Source organism: Schistocerca serialis, chromosome 6 (assembly GCF_023864345.2).
Source record: "Schistocerca serialis cubense isolate TAMUIC-IGC-003099 chromosome 6, iqSchSeri2.2, whole genome shotgun sequence".
NCBI lineage: Eukaryota > Metazoa > Arthropoda > Insecta > Orthoptera > Acrididae > Schistocerca > Schistocerca serialis.
The window spans coordinates 182,371,097-182,394,583 of record NC_064643.1 but is presented as its reverse complement, the minus strand read 5'-3'; the positions used below and the strand labels follow the sequence as shown (position 1 = coordinate 182,394,583).

The following is a 23,487-nucleotide window of genomic DNA, read 5'->3' as shown; positions in this document are numbered from 1 at the left end:
GCCTTGGTGAGACCCTCAGCATACTGGGCAAAGGAGTTCTTCTCACTGCAGATATGCCATTCCTGAGTGGCCAGTCTGTATGGAAGGGATCTTTTGGTGTGAAAGGGTTTATGCAGACTACCCTGTGGCACAACTTGCAGCTGAACAAAAGATGATTGATTTCAATGGCTTCCTCACTACCCAAGCCATCTGGAACTTCCCTCCATCACCAGCTTTTCTGAAATGCACTGATGGGAGTTATCCTTACAACATATTCTCTGCTCCTGTAGTTATCCTGGCCTCAACCTGTGGTAACATACTATCTCCACACCCTCCACTCAACAGTTTCCACTCTCTCTGTCCTGTCACCTCCTCCCCACTGTCGTCCCTCTTTGTTTGCCACTCTCTGCCAACACACCAACTTTTCTTTCTCCACTCCTTTCCTTTTTTGCACCATTTTTCTCCATGTCCCTGCCCCACAACCCACTGATGCTGTGCCTGTTAGCATTCTAGTCCCTGCACACTCTGCCAGACTGCTGGCTGGTGTGGCCGAGCGATTCTAGGCGCTTCAGTCTGGAAGCATGCGACCGCTACAGTTGCAGGTTCGAATCCTGCCTCCTTAGGTTGGTTAGGTTTAAGTAGTTCTAAGTTCTAGGGGACTGATGACCTCAGATGTTAAGTCCCATAGTGCTCAGAACCAATTGAACCATCTGCCAGACTGTGCTCCTCTCTTCACCACACTTTCACTGCTATCTTCCCTTTTCCTTTCTGTTTTCCGGCCACTCCAGATTGCTGCTTCCATCCCATGTGTTGCATTCTGGTCCAAGTTGCTGGAGTTGGCAGTTGTGAGGTAAGGTGTCCTTACATGTGTGAATGAATGGTGCATATTTCTCTTTTTCTGATGAAGGCTGAGGCCTAAAGGGTATGTGTAAGTGTCTTTTAATTATTCCTGTCTGTAACTTAGCATGTTATCTTTATGGTAAGTAGCAATCTATCTTTTCCTACAGTGTTGATTGTAAAATAAGAGGATTTGACTTTCTCTGCTTTCTCTTTTTTTTTGCATTCTTCTTCTCACTTTGTAGCCTTTCTCTGTCCATGCTTTTTTTAGTAAGTGGCAGTACAATGTATTAAGTGATATAATGTGGGATACTTGTTGTTGTTGTTGTGGTCTTCAGTCCTGAGACTGGTTTGATGCAGCTCTCCATGCTACTCTATCCTGTGCAAGCCCCTTCATCTCCCAGTACCTACTGCAACCTACATCCTTCTGGATCTGCTTAGTGTATTCATTTCTTGGTCTCCCTCTACGATTTTTACCCTCCACGCTGCCCTCCAATACTAAATTGGTGATCCCTTGATGCCTCAGAACATGTCCTACCAACCGATTCCTTCTTCTGGTCAAGTTGTGCCACAAACTTCTCTTCTTCCCAATCCTATTCAATACTTCCTCATTAGTTATGTGATCTACCCATCTATTCTTCAGCATTCTTCTGTAGCACCACATTTCGAAAGCTTCTATTCTCTTCTTGTCTAAACTATTTATCGTCCATGTTTCACTTCCATACATGGCTACACTCCATACAAATACTTTCAGAAATGACTTCCTGACACTTAAATCTATACTCGATGTTAACAAATTTCTCTTCTTCAGAAACGCTTTCCTTGCCATTGCCAGTCTACATTTTATATCCTCTCTACTTTGACCATCATCAGTTATTTTGCTCCCCAAATAGCAAAACTCCTTTACTACTTTAAGTGTCTCATTTCCTAATCTAATTCCCTCAGCATCACCTGACTTAATTCGACTACATTCCATTATCCTCGTTTTGCTTTTGTTGATGTTCATCTTATATCCTCCTTTCAAGACACTGTCCATTCCATTCAACTGCTCTTCCAAGTCCTTTGCTGTCTCTGACAGAATTACAATGTCATCGGCGAACCTCAAAGTTTTTATTTCTTCTCCATGGATTTTAATACCTACTCCGAATTTTTCTTTTGTTTCCTTTACTGCTTGCTCAATATACAGATTGAATAACATCGGGGAGAGACTACAACCCTGTCTTACTCCCTTCCCAACTACTGCTTCCCTTTCATGTCCCTCGACTCTTATAACTGCCATCTGGTTTCTGTACAAATTGTAAATAGCCTGCCGCTCTCTGTATTTTGCCCCTGCCACCTTTAGAGTTTGAAAGAGAGTATTCCAGTCAACATTGTCAAAAGCTTTCTCTAAGTCTACAAATGCTAGAAACGTAGGTTTGCCTTTCCTTAATCTTTCTTCTAAGATAAGTCGTAAGGTCAGTATTGCCTCACGTGTTCCAGTATTTCTACGGAATCCAAACTGATCTTCCCCGAGGTCGGATTATACTAGTTTTTCCATTCGTCTGTAAAGAATTCATGTTAGTATTTTGCAGCTGTGGCTTATTAAACTGATTGTTCGGTAATTTTCACATCTGTCAACACCTGCTTTCTTTGGGATTGGAATTATTATATTCTTCTTGAAGTCTGAGGGTATTTCGCCTGTTTCATACATCTTGCTCACCATATGGTAGAGTTTTGTCTGGACTGGCTCTCCCAAGGCTGTCAGTAGTTCCAATGGAATGTTGTCTACTCCCGGGGCCTTGTTTCGACTCAGGTCTTTCAGAGCTCTGTCAAACCCTTCACGCAGTATTGTATCTCCCATTTGATCTTCATCTACATCCTCTTCCATTTCCATAATATTGTCCTCAAGTACATCGCCCTTGTATAGACCCTCTATATACTCCTTCCACCTTTCTGCTTTACCTTCTTTGCTTAGAACTGGGTTTCCATATGAGCTCTTGATATTCATACAAGTCGTTCTCTTATCTCCAAAGGTCTCTTTAATTTTCCTGTAGGCAGTATCTATCTTACCCCTAGTGAGATAAGTCTCTACATCCTTACATTTGTCCGCCAGCCATCCCTGCTTAGCCATTTTGCACTTCCTGTCGATCTCATTTTTGAGACGTTTGTATTCCTTTTTGCCTGCTTCATTTACTGCATTTTTGTATTTTCTCCTTTCATCAATTAAATTCAATATTTCTTCTGTTACCCAAGGATTTCTACTAGTCCTCGTCTTTTTACCTACTTGATCCTCTGCTGCCTTCACTACTTCATCCCTCTAAGCTACCCATTCTTCTTCTACTGTATTTCTTTCCCCCATTCCTGTCAATTGTTCCCTTATGCTCTCCCTGAAACTCTGTACAACCTCTGGTTCTTTCAGTTTATCCAGGTCCCATCTCCTTAAATTCCCACCTTTTTGCAGTTTCTTCAGTTTTAATCTACAGGTCATAACCAATAGATTGTGGTCAGAGTCCACATCTGCCCCTGGAAATGTCTTACAATTTAAAACCTGGTTCCTAAATCTCTGTCTTACCATTATATAATCTATCTGATACCTTTTAGTATCTCCAGGGTTCTTCCATATATACAACCTTCTTTCATGGTTCTTAAACCAAGTGTTAGCTATGATTATGTTGTGCTCTGTGCAAAATTCTACCAGGCGGCTTCCTCTTTCATTTCTTAGCCCCAATCCATATTCACCTACTACGTTTCCTTCTCTCCCTTTTCCTACACTCGAATTCCAGTCACCCATGACTATTAAATTTTTGTCTCCCTTCACTATCTGAATAATTTCTTTTATTTCATCATACATTTCTTCAATTTCTTCATCATCTGCAGAGCTAGTTGGCATATAAACTTGTACTACTGTAGTAGGTGTGGGCTTCGTATCTAACTTGGCCACAGTAATGCGTTCACTATGCTGTTTGTAGTAGCTTACCCGCATTCCTATTTTCCTATTCATTATTAAACCTACTCCTGCATTACCCCTATTTGATTTTGTGTTTATAACCCTGTAGTCACCTGACCAGAAGTCTTGTTCCTCCTGCCACCAAACTTCACTGATTCCCACTATATCTAACTTTAACCTATCCATTTCCCTTTTTAAATTTTCTAACCTACCTGCCCGATTAAGGGATCTGACATTCCACGCTCCGATCCGTAGAATGCCAGTTTTCTTTCTCCTGATAACGACATCCTCTTGAGTAGTCCCCGCCTGGATACTTAACAGTCTGTAATATGATCTATGATGTACAATGAGAAGAGATTAATTGCACCACTGCATTAGAGTATACCATTTTATGTCAGTCAAGTAACAAAACCAATTATTTTGGGTTACTTTACTTTCAGCTATTATCCCCCTACAGACAGTGAAGTTATGTTGAATAGTTATGTATTATGATAGCCAGGAGAGAAAGTGGTGACACAGAGCAGTATAATTAATGAAGATACCTTTCCATTATTGTGAAGATGGCCAAGTGGTGTTAAATAGTCTATTTTATGCTGCCACCCTTAGAGATCAGAGTAGAACTACAACTATGTCTCACTTTACCATGCATTGAGTTTGCAGTTGAGGCAGCAATGTGATTTTAGAGTTATTTAAGCTGGAGCCCCTGTCACCTGTGAACACTTGCTATAAGCAGAGACTGAAGAATGCAAATATGTGGTCACCTAAGCCAGCCAGGTGCAGACACACTACCACTACTCTTTCCCTTCTTCATTTCTTCATCTTGTCTGCCATAATAAGTCCAGTTTTCATGTGAGGGACCAATACGTAAGTATGATATTGCAGGCTTTTAAGCTCATTTGTTGTCTAGGTGTTTAAAGAATTTAATTTTGGGGAAACTAATCCATTTTCTTTTGAGAGAGCTTTTGTTTACTGTAGGTGTTTTAAGTCTTTGCTTTTCTCTAACTAAGAATTTATGTGAGGCAATGTACTCGTTTGGTTGACTACCACATTTTGCATAGGTTTTATATGGTCATGGACATTGAGGATCTTTGGAGAAAGAGTCCAGATTTATTTTTTACGAAACTGCACACAAGTGTGAAAGTGCAGTAATTGAGGTGTTAAAAGATACCACAACACATTTATAATGCAAGTGAATGGTAAGAACCTGTATGACAAAGTGCACTTTTATTATTTTAAGCAGTGTACATTATTCAGTTTTGTTTTAGAATTTTGATGTTGTGCTGTATTTTCCTTGGAGACGCTAGGTCATGGAAGTCCTACCATTGTTGATAAGGATTTCGTTATGTCTATTCCGGGATTTCTTTTGAAATAATACATTCTGTTTAACTTGCTACTTAAGTTTTTCTACAGTACTATACTTTACAGTCTGCTTTGTTAAGCATTTCATTTGTTTTCAATTCTAGGACGTGCAGCCCCTCTCTGTAGTGTCTATTCTGTTTGTATTATATTGCTCAATGGACCATTATACTTCAAGTTTTCACCTAATTTTTTTAAACTAATGTTCCACTGCTCTGCATATGGACAAAGTCAACAGCCAGTTTAGAAGTGTTAGTTTTGTTATTTTCTTTCAAGGCACCACTCACAAGGATTGCACATTTTTAATTATTATGTCTCCTGAGCTGACTATTTCCTTTCAGTCCCTCTTCATAACCTGTGTCCCATGAACTTAATATGCACTCTTTTCTTACCTACTTGTTATTCATGGTATCTGAAGTCTGAATAGCAGTATTTCTTATTGCACACCAGTATCAAATTCTGGTACCCTTCCATATCAAAATTTTCACCATCTTGAAGTGACTCTGTTGTGGGTTTTTATGTAGCCAACAAATCCCTAAAATAGATGGCCAACATTTTTTAACTCTCCCTCCCTGCCTCTTGCAACACTGCTGCATTTCCCCTGATCTTCTGCATTACTGCACTTCATTCCATCCTCCCCCCCCCCCCTTCCACTTCCCTTCACACCTTCAGTAACAGCCCACCATTCGTCTTCCTCTACCTGTCTTCCTCTCTTCCTATACATCCCCCCCCGCCCCCTTCCACGCCCATAACAAACAGTGACTCTTCTGTCTTGCAGTTTTCTGTTACTCTGAATGGGGATGGGCTATGTAATATAATTAAAGATTTTGTACTTCTTTATTTTAACATGAATCAAGTTACACTGTTGTATTTTAACATGGGCTGATACAGCTAACATTTGGGTTATGTGTTTTATGATACATCATCCCTTTGACTTGCTAATTGAATTCTGCACTGTATTCAAATTGTGTTAGCATTCTGTAGCCTGTGGAACTTTGTGCAACTACTAGCTGTAACTAATAGATGGAGGTTGTAGCAAGATTTTACGTGTGTTATTACTCTTTCTCAAATATACTTAATGCTGTTCTAATCCAAGTCAGGTATTAATGTTTTGCTCTGATTTATTATGTTTGTCACCCATATACATTGATTATCATGTAATTAAATACTGTGTTATGTTGACAATGAATTTTATATTTTTGGGAATTGGTTCCACTACGTAGCAATTAGATTAGTATTTGCCAGACAAGATAAACAATTAACCATGTCTAGGGGCACCTGTAAACCATTAAAAAATCAGTGCTGATTCAATCCAACCAGTACCTACTCTCATATTAGCAGATGTACTGCATAAGCAGTAGTTGGCACTGAAAGTCAGTAAGCAGACCTGCACCAAGAAGATGAAGACAGATATCCATCACTTCAGAAGAAGGAAACAGACAGTTAGCAAGTGAAGAAACACAATCTGGTATGTTGGTAGCACCTGTGTTTTGGTTATTGGACTACCAGATACACATCCTCATGTGTGTACCCATATGGCTTCAGTGACCTGTAGTACATGCAGCAAGCCACAAAATTCCACCAATTTACAAGTAAATGCACAGTGTTCAATATTAATCTACTGATTAATGACACTGATCATACATGCAGAGAACTGATCATGCTTGCTCATGTTATCACACTGGTTACATGTAGGGGCCAAAAAAGCAAGCCATTGCTGTCTGATCGACTCATGTTCTGAAGTAAGTAAGCTACCAGTTCGCCAGGATGAGAATGGATCTTTAGCCATGTCTACCTATTCTATGGTAGGCAACCATTTGTCTATAACAATATATGATGCATGTGAGGTGGAAGTTAAACTGGGTTTCAGCAGGAAGTTCATGCTCACAAATGAGGTAAAACTGATATTAGGGGTGGAATTTGTTAGTCAACAAAGGCTGGAGATTAAACTCAGTACAGTGCAGATTACGATTGATGGTGGAGACATTACTAGTACTATAGGCAATGGTGCTACAAATACAATCTCCTCACCATGCACCTCAATTCTGAAAGATGCTAGAGAAAATTTTTATTGCCAAATAGATGATGAATACCGTGGTGCACCATATCAAAATGGCAACTGGCCAAACAGACTCGCAACAGTGAAGGAGATTAGCACTCAACTGTTTTGCTGCAGTGAAAGTAGAGTTTGAAGAGATGTTGCAATCTGGTATTACGTGCAGATCAGGCAGCCTGTGCACATCACCACTGTATTTGATAAAGAGGAAGGTAGTGCCTGATGCCCTGTGGAAATTGCCACACATTAAATGCATGTACCATCCCGAATCACTATTTAGTCCCTAACATAAGACATTTGACAAATATGTTAACCAGAACTACAGCCATGAGGATGGTTGATTGTAAGAAGGCTTACAGTCGGGTACTGGTAGCAGAAGAGTACATTCCCAAGATTGCACTAATAATACTATTTTTCCTTTTGAATACCTTAATATGCCATTCGGTGTAAAAAATGTTGCCAAGATGTGGCTGCACTTTATAGATGAGGAGTTATGGGAGCTGAATTTCTCTGTTTAAATTATCTTGATGATGTCATAGCATTTTACCAAATGGCATCATTGCATAAGGAGCTGAGCAGTGTCCAGTTGGATAAGCAGACATGGAGCATAATTTATTCTGTGCCAGAGCTGGTAACATACAATTTCAGCAGCTGGTGTTTGTCCATTAAAGAAGAAAACTGCAGTGAGCAGTTAAGAAGACATCTGGAAACTGAACTTCTATCGACAACACGTATTGAAAGTGACAAAGATTCTGACACTGCTGACAGCAGCACTGTCAGGCAGTTACACAACAGGCTGATGTCACCTGCAATGTACACCAGGGATGCAGCACACCTTCAAAAGTGTACAAGCAAACTTACAGACAATGTCACACTGTCCCACCCACTCCGTGATGCGCCATTATCTATAGCAGTAGATGCTAACCAGTGCACTATAGACACAAGTCTCCACCATTGTGTCAGATGGATTTGGAAGCCCTTGGATTTTTTGCCCTATAAGCTCACAAAGGCTCAAACCAAGTAGAGTGCATATGACCAACAGCTGTTAGTTGTATATGAAGCTGTGCAGCACTTCCACACACATGTCAAGGGTAGATGATTCATAATTTATACGGACCACAAACCAACCATGTCACTTTTAGAAAGATCAAGGATAGCTATTATCCAGCACAGGTTTGCCAGCTAGAATTTATCAGACAGTTTAAAACAGACATAAGTCACATAAAAGGGGCAGGAAACATCATTTACATAACTGTGTATAATAAAACATTTAAAACGAGTTTTGGTGACTCACTGAATAGTATTATTGAATAATGAAACATAACTACAAAACTATTATTAGCACGTCACACTGAAACCTGCAGAAAGTTTTAAGCCTTTGCCAGTTAAGGCATGGTTTGACCCATTATACACCTCTAATGGATCTATTTCATACCAGGATCTATATAACATGATGTGTCAACAAATGAAAGAGTGAATGCATGAATAAAATCATTCAGGATATGAAAATGTGAAATATGGCGTCCCTCAAGGATCAGTATTAGGACCCATTCTGTTTCTCCTCTATGTCAATGATCTTATGTACAACAAGTATTGCCAAACTACCCTCCAATTTACAGACAATACAAGCTTCCTTATTATTGGTAAAACAGAAGAAAAACTAAAAGACTCCGCTATCCAAACAATGACAGTGTAGAACAGTGGTCCAGCTACAACAAGCTAATTATAAACAAAGAAAAGAAAGTAGCACTGAACTTCTATAATGTAAAAGGAAGACAACATCCAAACATAGAAATAGAACTTAGGGACAGAGTTCTTGAAAGTGTTGACAGCACTAAATTTCTGGGACTCTGGCTCCAGAACAACACAAAATGGGAGGTACACATTGAATATTTGCAAAGAAAACTAAGCAAATCCTGTTACATGATACGGATCTTAAAAACTTGTTGCAGCAAAGCCAGCCTGTTAAATGTATACTACTCCTATGTGCATTCTGTAATTAAATATGGCATAATCTTCTGGGGCAATACAACAAAAAATATTAAACTTTTCAGGATGCAAAAGAGAATACTAAGAACTATTGAAGGGGTAAACAATACGAAATCATGCATACCCATATTCGAAAAACTGTCAGTTCTTCCTCTTCCTTGCATTTTTATCTACGAAACATCAGTTTTCATCAAACAATATATCAATAGACACCCAGATATCTTATTAAAAATGAAGATATACATGCACACAATACAAGGCAAAAGTCTGACCTTCATATGAAACAGGTGAGAACATCATTGTGCCAAAAAGGCACACTACATACTAGGATAAAGATTTTCAATAATCTACCTAAACATATTAAATCAATAGGTAAACTCTGTAGTTTCAAGGCTGAAGTAAAGGCATATTTAATTGATCATTGTTTTTACAGTCTGACAGAATATATAAAAGCCAAACAACAAAATTAAAGATGCATTATTAATACTCTACTTTGTATGTTGCCTGTAATATTTGTTGTATTTATGAATCTTTGCTATATTACTTCAATATCTAGTCCATAGGATTGCAATACAAACTGTATTTTATCTTGTAAATACCTAACCATGTCCAATATCCTTGTATATATTCTATACATATAGGACTTGAAGGACTAAATAAATAAATAAATAAATAAATAAATAAATAAATAATGACTAAACTAAGTAAAAAAGTGTTATAAACTGATAGCAAGACATTAGCAATTTTGCTTCCACAATTATCTGTTTATGAAACGATTTAATCAAAATTGTCACATACCTTCAATGTTACATGTATTATATGTTAGATAAGAGGCAATTACTTCAATATCTAGTCCATAGGGTTGCAATACAAACTGCATTTTATCTTGTAAATACCTAACCATGTTCAATATCCTTGTATATATTCTATACATATAGGATTTGAAGGACTAAATAAATAAATAAATAATGACTAAACTAAGTGAAAAAGTGTTATAAACTGATAGCAAGACATTAGCAATTTTGCTTCCACAATTATCTATTAATGAAACGATTTAATCAAAATTGTCACATACCTTCAATGTTACATGTATTATATGTTAGGTAAGAGGCAATTACGGGCTCAAAAAATTGTAAATAGTAACCTGCTCCTATTGTTTGAACAGAGATAAAATGCATATAATTACACACAAGGAAGAAGGAGAGTAATGCTGCCATAAAACGTATGAGTAACATTGAGGAATTCAGTTTTGTTATACTTGCTCCCATTAATGTGACACAGTTGCTAACTTTATAAAGCATGACTGTCAGGAAGTAACAGTCATTTTGTTGTTCTTATCTGTGACTCGGCATCTTTGCTATATGGTGAGTAGCAACTATCCTTTTCGTAATATTGTTACATTTAATCCTTGATTTTCCATTGTTCAACAAAAAAAATGTGTGTGTTAGTGTGTGTACTTAAACTGAAAAACAGAGGTAGTCTGGAAGCTTTGCTATTATGTGTGTCTACCACCCCACCTGTTAATCAACCTCAGATGGATGTGTGTGTTTCTTGCATCACATCAGTGTTTGAAAGTTCAGGTTTAATTCTCTGTTGATCTCTACAAATAAATGTCAAAATCATCTAAAGATAGGTGAGCTGACCAGTACTGATGTATAAGAAACCCATAATGCACTCAGTGCAGACTGTGCACTCACAGGACTCATTCATTCCAAAGAACGGTCGATCGCCACACTCGCCATCGAGGTGGACCTGCATCACAGTCATCTGAATGGAGGCCTCACTAGCATCACGTGGGCCCTCAGTTGATGCATCTTCCCTGATGATTGCTTCATAGCGTGACAGGGCTTCTGACAGTATGGCACACTCTGGCCCTAGTGTCTGCAGACAGAAAGTACCAAATGTCGCACTGTAGCAGTTTTTCCACCACCTTACATTGTCAAACATAATGAAATTTGTATTATATATATCACATTTTTCTTTGCTATTAAGTTAGAAATTTTTACAGGAGTGCAAGAAGAAACCTGCTACGGCATCTACGAGTGGAGGAAGGAAACTGTAGGGGAGCAGACAACATATTAGAGACAATGATGGGGGAAGTGATTTCACAGAGATACAAATGCAAGATAGGACTAGGTGGAGGACAAGATGAAATTTATTTTCATTTTTTATTTATTTTACTATAAATTAGGTTGTTACAGTGAGCAAGGGAAGTGCTAGGAAATGGAACACGTCAACCTTTACCAAGTAATTTTCTACAAGTAATTAAATTAGTAGTATATTTAAAATGGTGTAATTACAGTGATTCTACCACAACATACAATGACAAAATCTTTCTCTTATTAATATAGATATCTTATAACTGAATATCAGAACTTGTAATACAGTTCAACATTTGCACTACTATGACACTTCTGTAATAAATGGACACTCTAGTTTTAAGTAATTTACAACAGATTTCACTAAATGAGTAAAGAAAATTCTAGAGGATATTACTTCAATCAGCTCCTCTGTTATAAAGTTACACTGTGCAACTGTTTCTGATGTCCATTGCGAAAGCATTGAAGATTTGTGCGCTTCAGTAATATACTCCTTTAGGCTAAAGACTGGTTTTGACCTTGTGTTATTTTCATGGTACTGTACTGCCCTCTTGTAGGTAGAGTAATAAAGCACACATGAGAAAAAATGTCAGTGTGACTATCTTTAATTTTCAAAATGGATTCCTGCATGGATGGCTTTCACTCATAATTTATTGAGAAACAAGGCTTTATTTGACCAGCAACTGATTTGTCCACCCCACTCCCACTCCCTCCACAAAAAATTATGCAGTAAGACAATAATGAACGAAAATATCCTCAGTTTGCAGCTTTAATAGCATCTTTAACTGCAGTTACATGTACAGCAAAAGTTACTGAGCTAAAGCAGTACAACCAGTCAATAATTTGGAGAACTTGTCTAGTCTGATGTCAATGTGTATCCCTAACACATTTTGAATATTTATTTTCTTTATCTGCTGACTGCTGTATTTCAAAGTCATGTCTTTGACTTTCTGTGACAATTGGAAAGGTATGTACTACATCTCTTTTTTTAATATTTCAAGTGAGTCTAAAATTTAAAGTGCATCCAATCCAGCTGATCCGTTTTTTTCAATATTCAAGAAAATGATGCCAGATCTCACAAGTCTGATGTGTGGTATTCTGTCAACTATGCTCAAAACCTCCTCACAGTTCTTCTACAGACTGAAAGACTGTTTACTAATATAAGAAACAGCAAATGACCCAGTACAAAGCCTTGTGGTTTTCCAATGTTTACTGTGCTCCACTCTGATGAAGATGGTGTTTCATGTTCATTCACTGACTGATATTGTCCTGTTTTCTGTCTGTTAGATAAGACTAAAACCACATCCCTACTTCCCCACTTTGACCACAAGCCCCTTTTTTCCATGAAATAAGTGTCACATCCATTTTCATAAGATCTACTGCCTTTACTGTTCATGCCAGCCTTTTACTGTATACTGGAATTTGATTGGATCTGATGTGACTTTTATTCCATCTTATTAAATAATTAATTATGTAAAGGAAAAAGTCATACCTTCAGTGATATTGCACTTGTAGCCACTGAATAGGCCAACTGTGTTGTCTACCGAGGGTAAGGTCAAGTTGATGTACATCTATATGAAGGAAACAAACTTGAAAACAGTATTTAGAAAGAAGATGAAAGAGAAGATATGGTATTTTGAGAACAATCTAACAGACCATTGAAAGACCAAAGTAGAAACAAGGCATCTGGAGTAAATGACATTCTCTCATAATTATCATTGTATTATAACCATATGCCTTGAGGAGAGTGACGAACGCTGTCTGGTGGAGTGTGCGGTGACTAGACTGCAGACAGAAGGTTGTGGGACAAAGAGATGGGGGAAAAAGGGGAGGACCTGGGAAAGCTGGGTGGATGCATTGGTAGAGAGATGCAATTGAACAGTGTGGGAGACAAGAATGGGGAGGAAATAATAGGACAAAAAGCGTGGAAAGTGTTGGGTGGAGGGTGTTGGGACAGTATGTTACCATAGATTGAGGCTGGGATAATTACAGGAGTGGAGAATGTGTTGTAAGGATAACTCCTATCTGCGCAGTTCAGAAATGCTGGTGGTCGAGGAAAGGATCCAGATGGCTTGGGTAGTAAAGCAGCCATTGAAATGAAGTGTGTTATGTTCAGCTACATGTTGTGCCACAGAGTGGTCTAATTTGCTCTTGACCACAGTTTAGCAGTGGCCATTCATCCTGGTGGACAGCTGGTTGGTAGTCATACCAATATAAAAAGTTGTGCAGTGATTGCAGCAGAGTTTGTAAATGACGTGGCTGCTTTCACAGGCAGCCTGGCCCCCAGTGGGATAGGATAAATCTGTGACAGGACTGGAGTGAGTGGGTAGACTGGGCAGGTTTTGTACCTGGGTCTTCCACAGCAATATGATCCCTATGCCACTTCCAATCCCACCCTCTTACCAAAAGGATCATATCCTTGTGGAAGACGCAAGTAAAAAACCTTCCCTACCCACCCACCAAGCACTTCCTATTCCAGTTCTGTCACAGGTTTATCCTACCCCATCAGGGGCTGGGCCACCTGTGGAAGCAGCCATGTCACTTATCAGCTCTGCTGCAATCATTGCACAGCTTTTCATATTGGTATGATTACCAACCAGATGTCCACCAGGATGAACGGCCACTGCCAAACTGTGGCCAAGAGCAAAGTAGACCACGCTGTGGCACAACAAGCAGCTGAACAAGACACACTTTATTTCAATGGGCATCTGAATCCTTCCCTGCACCACCAGCCTTTTTTAACTGCACAGATGGGAGTTATCCTTACAACACATTCTCCGCTCCCCTAATTATCTCAGCCTCAACCTACTGTAACACAATATCTTCACACCCTCTGCTCAACAGTTTCCACCCCTCCTGCTTTATCATCTCCTCCTCATTCTTGTTTCCCATCCTGTTTATTTGAAACCCTCTGCCAACGCATCTGCCTGTCTTTCCCCACTCCTCTCCTTTTCTGTTCCTTTTTTCCCTCACCTTCCTGTCCCACAACCTTCTGCTGCATCTGTCAGCACTTAAGTCCATACACACTCCACCAGACAGCATTCATCTCTCTCCCCACCTGTACTCTACCTTCTCTTCCCCTACCCCTTCCCCACCCCCTTCAGATTGCTGCTTGCATTCCACGTGGTGTTGCATTCTGGCCCGAGGTGCTTGCGAGCAAGCAAGCGAGCCAGTGAGACAGAGAGAGAGAGAGAGAGAGAGAGAGAGAGAGAGAGAGAGAGAGAGAGTGGATAAGTGAGTAAGTGAGTACCGGGATGTGTCCTCTTTACTGACGAAGTCTGTAACCGAAAGCTATGAGTGAGTGTCTTGTAATCGTGCCTGTCTGCAACTTGATGTGCCTTCTTTATGGTAAGCAATCTGTCTTTTCCTACATTGTGGATATTCCTACTTTGAGTTTCCATTGTTTGATTCTATCTGGTATGCTATTTGTATGAGACAGGCAAAGTGCCTTCAGACTTAAAGAACACTGTAATAATTCCTATTCCAAAGAAGGTGTATGCTGTCAGGTATGAATATTACCAAACCATCAGTTGAATACCATGGTTGCAAAATACTAACACCAATTATTTACAGAACAGTGAAAATACCGGTAGGAGGTAACCTCAGGGAAGATCAGTTTGAGTTCTGGAGAAATGTGGGAACGCACCAAACAGTACTGAACCTATGATTTATATTAGAAAGCAAAATTACATTTATAGCACTTGTTGATTTAGAGAAATCTTTTGACAGCGTTGACCGGAAAATACTCTGTGAAATTCTGAAGGTAGCAGACAAAAAATATGGGGAGTGTAAGATTATTTACAGTTGTACAGGAACCAGACTGCACTGGTGAGAATCAAAGGAAATGAAATGTGTCATAAATTGTTTCCAGTATTATACAATCTGAATGCTGAACAAGCAGTAAAGGAAACAAGGGATAAATTTGGAAAGGTAATTAGAGTTCAGGAAAAAAATTAAAATGCTGAGGTTAGCCAACAACATTTTGTCAGACATGGAAAAGGACTTGGAAGATCAGTTGGAAAGAATGAATAAAGATTTGAAAAGAGGTTATAAGTTGAACATCAACAAAAGCAAAACAAGGATAATGGAATGCAGGCAATATTTTGTGAATAAAACTGTCCAGATTGCCTATTAAAATTTCTTTATATTTTATTATGATGGTTCAACTACTGTCATCAACAGATATCAAAAAGCTTTTAACAGATAAAATATGGCTCTGTCAGCACTAAAACCTATGTTTCAGTAGCCAACACATCACAGCAAATAAAGAAATTTCAATATGTGGTCTAGACGGTGTTATTCTTTTAATAACATCAAAAGTAAATTTAAATGTAAGGAAGTCTCTTCTGAAGATATAAAGTGCGGCATTATATGGAAGTGAACCACAGATGATAAACAATTATGATAATAAGAGAATGGAAGTTTTTCAAATGTGAAGCTGCAGGCATTTTCCTGTTTCTGTGCCAGCCTCATTGTTTTTCATCCCCTGAGGAACCGTGTCCATCAATGCACAATGTCACCACGTTCTTTTGTTTTCAACCTTTCTCCACATGAAACCAATGGACTTCAACACTTTTCTCAGGATGGTACTATTCCATCTCCACCCAGTCATCAAGATTGTTCAAGAATTTGCACGAGTTTTCGAACATTGGGCACTGCCTTTTGCGTACTGTACAACTCTTCTTTGTGTCCCTGATGATACATTTGTTGAATTCATCAACAACTTCTTTGATTTCCTCCTCCTCCTCCTCCTAAGTTGGAGAGAATTAACTGTTTTTATACAAACTGAAATATTTTCAGGTATGGGTTAACATGTATTATTACTACATTCATCTTTCTTTCTACAGATAGTGCTCTGCCAGTAATAGAATATGAGTACACATTTTACAATAATTGGCACTAAATGCGGAGCTGTTTTGAGTTACCCTCTAACAGCAGTACAATTGAAACTGCACAACCTCTTTTTGCTGAATGTTCCTGGGGATACTTTCGTGTGATTCCTTGGCAAACTATATAATTCTAGCAATGGTATACTGCCTCTTTCCAGTGTACATCACAGCTCTAAGGGAAGATTATGTAATCAGATGTAACAGTTCTTTTTGAGTTCCCTCAGCATCACAGCACTTCACCACATTCAACATCATTTTCCAGCACTTGCTTTCTTTTTCAAACTGGAGTCAAAGCCAACCCCTATACTGGGCTAGAAACTGCATCCTCACTCATTTTTGAAAAACAGTGAGAAAAGAGTAAGAAAACACAGGTAAGACATGTCTTTGGCTTGGAATCTCATTCACTGGAGTAGAATTGTCTTCAATGATGAGCCCCCTTCAAACTGAGCCCCGATGACCATCAAAGACGTGTCTGGAGCTGGACAGTGGTGGTGTGATACCAGCCTGACTGTCAATCAACATATGACCCATCAACTCTGAGTGATGGTCTGGGGTGCCATTTCTTTTTATATCAGAACCTGTTTGGCTGTCATCCCTTACAGCACAGTAGTATGTCGACAATATTCTACACCCAATTTTGTTGCCCTTCATGGCAAGCCATCCTCGGCTTACATTTCAGCAAGAAAATGCCAGCCTGCACACAGTAAGTATTTCTATCACTTGTATTCATGCTTTCCAAAGGTTGCCTTGGCTACCAAGGTTGCCAGATCTCTCCCCAATTGAGAATGTTTGGAGTATTATGGGCAGGGCCAACCAGCTCAGGATTTCAATTGGACAAAATTTGGCATGGTATCTTTCAGGAGGCCACCCAACAACTTTGTCAATCAATGCAAAGTTGAATAACTGCTTGCTAAAGAGCCAGAGGTGATCAACACATTACTGACTTTTTTAATTTATGAACCTCTTTCTCTTGTAAAAAATCATCCAACTTTTCTGGAATTGTAATCATTTGTTTGTCTATATATATACACAATCAAATCTATCGATTTCTATTCCATTCAGATAATTCCTTCTGTCTCTAACTCTCTCTCTCTCTCTCTCTCTCTCTCTCTCTCTCTCTCTCTCTCTCTCTCTTTCTCTCTGTGTGTTCTGCTGGCTAGCTTGCACAGGAGCCATTACCACAATTTTACTCCAATGGGATGCTTTAGAGATTCACTTAAAATTATACTTTTACCTAAACCTAATGTATTAAGTCCTCGATTTTTGAAACACACACCAAAAATAATCAGTGAATGTAATTGCATGTTTCAGGCTAAAAATGTTGAGCCTCTTCAGCATACTATCAGGTCTACATAATTCGCTGCTGAAATATCTGTCAATTTTAGTTCCCACAGAGCAATTAAATAATGCAGAGGAGCAAGATTTCACAGGGTTCAGTTTCATAGATTATGTGATGAGAATTGAATGTAGAAGCTTAGGATTTTGTTTCAATGAAACAACAGGTGGTATTGAGTGAAATGATTTAAGTACCATTTATCTATGACTTGTGCCAAGAAATTCAAAAACTAAGCCCAAAAATCCGGAAGTCTTTAGAAAAAAATTCCCGTTTCTCACCCGACCTGACATGGGGGGCATAATGGCCAATTTTAAAGAATTGCTTGGAGCCAGCAATGCTGACAGTGCTTTGGATGAATGACGAATTATCACATTTCAGTAATGGAACAAAGTTAATTCAACAGCAGAGGCAACTGGGGGCAAAGTGGCAGCTTTTGAAGATGCTGCTAGAGAGTGGAAATCCTCGACATCAGCTACTTGGAGACAGGTGTTTTGAGCCTGCCATTCTCAAATGCTAGTATGGACAAAGCATTCTTCATAATGAATGTGCTGAAAACATACTGAGAAACAGTATGCACAGAAGCATAGCAGATCACGTAATTAGAGCGCAGTACAGTTTGAAAAATGAAGGATGTATGCCTCCTAAATTCGAGCCAAGCACTAAACTTTATACCAAATCCAAGTCAGAGTTGCATGTAAAAATCATACTGATGTCGATGTCATGTCCCCATAGTAAATGTGGTTATACTAATTTTATTGTTGTTTTATTCCAACATAAATGATGATAAAGTACTGAAATTATTGCAATAGTTATTGTATATGTCACATAATTTCAATCATTGTACCATGTAACGTAATAACTTTGTGACACTAAATCAATCTAGTATAATTTTTATCACTTACTATGCCATGTAATAACTGTCTTATCTATTTCTGAAGTTGCTATACCATCTAATGGTATGTCAACAGAACAATGCCAGAACCATTAGAAAAGCAAATGTGGCGTCCCTAGACAAAGTTTTCTATTTTCCTGGTCCAGCTATGTATTCTTATTTACAAATTAAAAATTACAGTGTTCATTATTATTTTTTGATGTGTACAATAATTTTACAGCCCTGAACACACAGTTCCATCTCTTCAACCATCCACCACCATCAATAATAATTTAAAGGAACAGGTAGATTTCAGATATTTGGGAAAAAGTTACCAAAATGGTATAATTTTGGGGAAATGATTTATATTTTAGGAAAACCAATCCAGTAGTAGCTATATTTTACTAAAATCGTTATGTACAAGCTTTTGAGATATTTTACGTGATACGATAATGCCACGTTAATGTAATAATTTGCGCTCAATTTATGTATACTCTGGTCTATGTCATTACATGTTTTAAATGTTTTGTATTGCATTTATAGACGGATACTTCAAAAACAGTCAGGCTTTTGCCTAAAACATGTTGGAAATCGCGTATAAAAAATAAGAAAATGGCTGACGAGTATATAAAAAAGTCGTTAATCCGATTCGTGGATTCAGTTCCTCTGTGCCTCGGTTGCCTGTCTCGCAAACTAGCTGTTACAGAATGTATTGAGTTCTTCGAAAATAGGGCAGTGGAAGAATCATAAACGAGGTAGGAGGTCAGTTTGAAATGTCTGCTTTTCCTGACAAATAACTACTGGAGGGGAGTCACTGTTTGGAACTACAATTTCGGAATCTCTACAACACGACAGCGCAAGCAGAGAAACCAGTTTAACACGTTGCTAAACCATCCCCTTGAAGCCAGCATTTATTTCAGTGTGCCCAGAAATGCAGTATTCGTGTGTGTTTATCCGTAAACCAAGTCGGAAGATCTCACAGTCAAGCTGTGCTTCCACAGGAGTAACCAGTACCTGCGTTAACAGTATACTAAGGCTATATGCGACCTGCATACTGTGAAAGCCACCAACAGTGTGTCAAATTTTGAGAGGGGAAGGGGGAAATGATGCACAGTTTTGCCTCCCCTTGCCTCGCCTCGTAAATTTATCTCGAGATGTACATGATCTACAGGCACAGCCAGAGATAAAAGTTATACTTTACACCAACAATTATGCAATCAGCAGCCGGCCGCTGTGGCCGAGCGGTTCTGGGCGCTTCGGTCTGGAACCGCGCTGCTGCTATGGTCGCAGGATCGAATCCTGCCTCGAGCATGGATGTGTGTGTTGTCCTTAGGTTAGATAGGTTTAAGTAGTTCTAAGTCTAGGGGACTGATGACCTCAGATGTTAAGTCCCGTAGTACTTAGAGCAATTTTTTATACAATTAGTATATTGGTTGGCAATGTCTTATAAGGAGCCTGCCTACATAGAAAACAAAGCGAGGTTCAAAAATCTGCGTCTGTGATTTTGAACGAAAGGCCTGAACGCTGATTGGCCTCACTGAACTTGTGGGACTGATTTAGAAAATGGTAGTGCATGTTCCGCGATATGCTCCCAAGCTGGCCAGAAGATTGAGAAGGAATTCTTGTGATGGGACCTTCCATTCATTCAGCTAAGTGGTTGGAAACTACTGGAAGGTAGTTCGTGGACGTGCTGTAATGCACCTCTCCAACCCATTCCACAATTGCTCGCTGGGATGCAAGTCAGGGAAATTGGCAGGCAGGTCCACTCACTGAATATCCTAAGAGTTTCTCCACCTGCGCGGTTCGACACGACCACGCATTGTCACCCATAAGAATGATGTCAGGGCCAAGTGCACCCCTGAAAAGACGCACACCAGAGACACACATAGTGAAGGAGTACAGTGTGACCGGGGAATGTACCACGCACAAAGATTTGCAGGTCAGTACATTTACAGAACATTATGCATTACCGAGCAAAGTGGTGCGGTGGTTAGACACTGGACTCGCATTCGGGAGGACGACGGTTCAATCTCGCGTCCGGTCATCCTGATTTAGGTTTTCCTTGATTTCCCTAAATCACTCCAGGCAAATGCCGGGATGGTTCCTCGGAAAGGGCACGGCCAACTTCCTTCCCCATCCTTCCCTAATCCGATGAGACCGATGACCACACTGTCTGGTCTCCTTCCCCAAAACAACCAACCATTACGCATTCTGACCCCATAATACCTGCGCCGCCAAAACGATCATGTTCGACACTGTTTCTGGGTGCATTAAGTGTTCCCACATCTCACCATAGGAGGGTAAGCAAGTATTGTTGAACATGATCGTTTCGGTGATCCAGGTGCTATGGTGCACGGGTTACTGACCTCTAAATCTTCGAACCGGTCAATGTTACTGTGACATTGTATTTCTTCTCCATATGCCTCTTTTCAGGAGTGTATTCGGCTATGACTTCATTTTTGTGGAAGATAATGCGCGATCGCATCGTACAACAGAGACGGAAGAGCTCTTTGGACCAGAGGATATTCGGTGAATGGGCAGACCTGCCCGTTGTCCCAACATAAATCCCACGTGACACGTGTGGGATGCATTGGGCGGACGTATTGCAGTACGTTCACATGCACTAAAGACCGCCCAGCAGCTGTCAAACATCCGGTGGAGGAATGTAACGCCCTACCACAATGATTCCTTACGAATCTTGTGGTCACCATGGGAGCACATTGTAGAGCATGCACTGCTGCCCGTGGTCGCCATACACCCTATTAACAACCATGTCCTGCCTGTTATAATGTCCAGAGGACCCTTCATATATCGCGGTGACTTCGGTGTAATTATTGTATTTGAATAAAAGTGTCATTTCTGTTCGTCTCACTGCGTGTTTCTTTCCTTTACCTCCTGTATTATACTGTGGCAATTATTTCTATGTATGGTCCAAGTTTCATCGATAGTTGGCAGTGACATTGCGCGAAAGTTAGTTTAGTTCTCAAGTTTTGCAACACCAGTGTATTTGAAATCATTTCAATATACCTTGATTTCTTAAATGAGGTCCAGATATTAGCTGCATAAACAACCTGCATAACAATAAGCTTCCAGCAAGGAAAGCCACAACAGATGTACAAAGTGCCAATATTAAAAGTCAAGTAGAGGATTCTATATTATGAGAGGATTGTCATAAGGAGTGTGACTAAAATATAGTTTAAAAAATTAAATGGAACTAAAATGGTGGCGCCCTAGTCACAGTATATAATTTTTTTCTTTAAAAAGAAAAGCTTACATTACCGGCTTCGATGAACTACCTCGTCGTTTTCAACTGTAAAAACATCAGTTGGAGAGTATATAATGGGAGTTATAACCATACATCTGTAATTTTTGTCAGATGTATTCACTATTGCAGTGTCAAATAGACTTATAGAAGAAGAATTAAAAGAATTGAGAAATGGGATACTATCTACGCAGAAAGTTCCAAGGTAGCAGAAAATGCTGGAATATCCATGACTTGAATGTAACGACTCGCAGCACAAAGAAACGTAAAGGGGGGAAAAAAGCGCTTTGTAGATGAAACACGAAAAGAAGTAGGCAACATGTTTTTTATCGAACTACATCAGCCTTGACGATTCTGCACTATCAGAGCGTGTAGAAAACAGGACATCTTTGTACAGCATAGACATAAGGAGGATTTGAAAGAAGAAATTTTGCAGTTGGAAAAGATTCATGAAGCTTAGTTTCGTATCTGAGCCTGTTCTCGATCTGCCCCTTTCCGACGCTCTTTATAAGCGCAATATAACGTTGGCCTTTCGGATTTTCTGCACTTTGCCTGTTATTGTTGCCCAAGCAAAGAACATTCCCCGTTCTTGCAAGAGTTATGAACTGTTTGAGAACTGAAGGGCGGGTGGAAAAGAGTGGCTTGTCGAATTAGCTACGAGCGCAATACAGTCACATTTAGCCTGTTCATTAGATTATACTGGGTTAACGAAAGAGTTCTATCTAAAAGAGGTAGAAAGAAAGTATAATCTTGTGAAGTATCGAATTTATCTAAACTGTGAGTATTAAAAAGTTTCTTAAAGAGGCGGTTTGATTTTTTGCATTAAAATTTAATGACTTTAAGCAAAAACTCAAAGTTCACAATAAAAAAATTTTGGGGATGGGCCTTAGAATGCTTACCCAGTGCCCGAAAATCAATGTGCCGGCCCTGCGTATCTGTGGTTACATTTCGAAGAAAAAGAGGCTGTGTTCTCTTCTATGACTTCATTAAGTCTACCCACACAGTGAGCAATGGAAGACCACAGAAAGAAACGGCTTTTCTTAAGAGAAGTTTCTGTGACTGACAAAAGCTAGAGGGCAGTTCAAAACACATGAGAGAGGAGTCTGTTTCATAGAGAGTCTGTCGCACTTACTCAGCAACGTGAGACTTTGATCGACCAACTGGCGCGGCATCTCCTGGCCTATCACGAGAATCACGAGAACCGTTGTATCAGTTCACTCCGGTTCCTCGATCGAACATGAAACGCACTGAGCAGTCACGAAACGATCACACTTCTCGATTAGAGGAAGAACGATTTATCAGAAATGAAGTTCTGATTGGCGCCAGCAATGCAAAACGAAATTCTAGAAATCATGGCTCAAATTGTTTAGCGAGATATTGCCCACAGAAAATTCTCGAGTGTACCCAATTATGGCAGAGTCAACGACAGGCGTTACCGGCCGGAAGCATATCATTCTTTACATACTCTGCGTCGCTATTGAGACGTTCGAAGTAAAAGAACTTTCCGGGGTTCCACTGGACTCCAGGGCACAAACGCTATTAACTGTCATTAAATACATCCTTCTAAAACCGTCAATAGAAACTCGCTTCTATGCGCCCATTGTTTCGATGGTACAGAAAACATACCAGGGTCACTCGAAACGAAATTTTTTTTTTTAAATCCATCTTTTATTCTACATGTTTGAAAGATTTACAGTGTGTAGATACATCCTTTAGGAACAATATTTTCATTTCTCCACATAATTTCCAACCCTCTCAACTGCATTAACGCCATCTTGGAACCAGCACCTGTACACCCGCACGGTAAAATTCTGGACCACCCTGTTGGAGCCATTGTTTGGCAGCGTACACAAGGGAGTCATCATATTGAAACCTTGTTCCACGAAG

General features: G+C 39.5%; 1 protein-coding gene across 1 annotated transcript in view; it reads right to left on the bottom strand.

Moving 5' to 3' along the window:
• Positions 1 to 10,904, bottom strand: part of LOC126484393 (beta-hexosaminidase subunit beta-like) — an 84,819-nt gene extending 73,915 nt beyond the window's left edge. The window contains exon 1 of the mRNA XM_050107890.1: positions 10,841 to 10,904. Within this exon, the coding sequence (XP_049963847.1) occupies positions 10,841 to 10,901 (61 nt within the window). The 5' untranslated portion in view covers positions 10,902 to 10,904. The remainder of the gene's footprint in view (positions 1 to 10,840) is intronic.
• Positions 10,905 to 23,487: the final 12,583 nt, after the last annotated feature.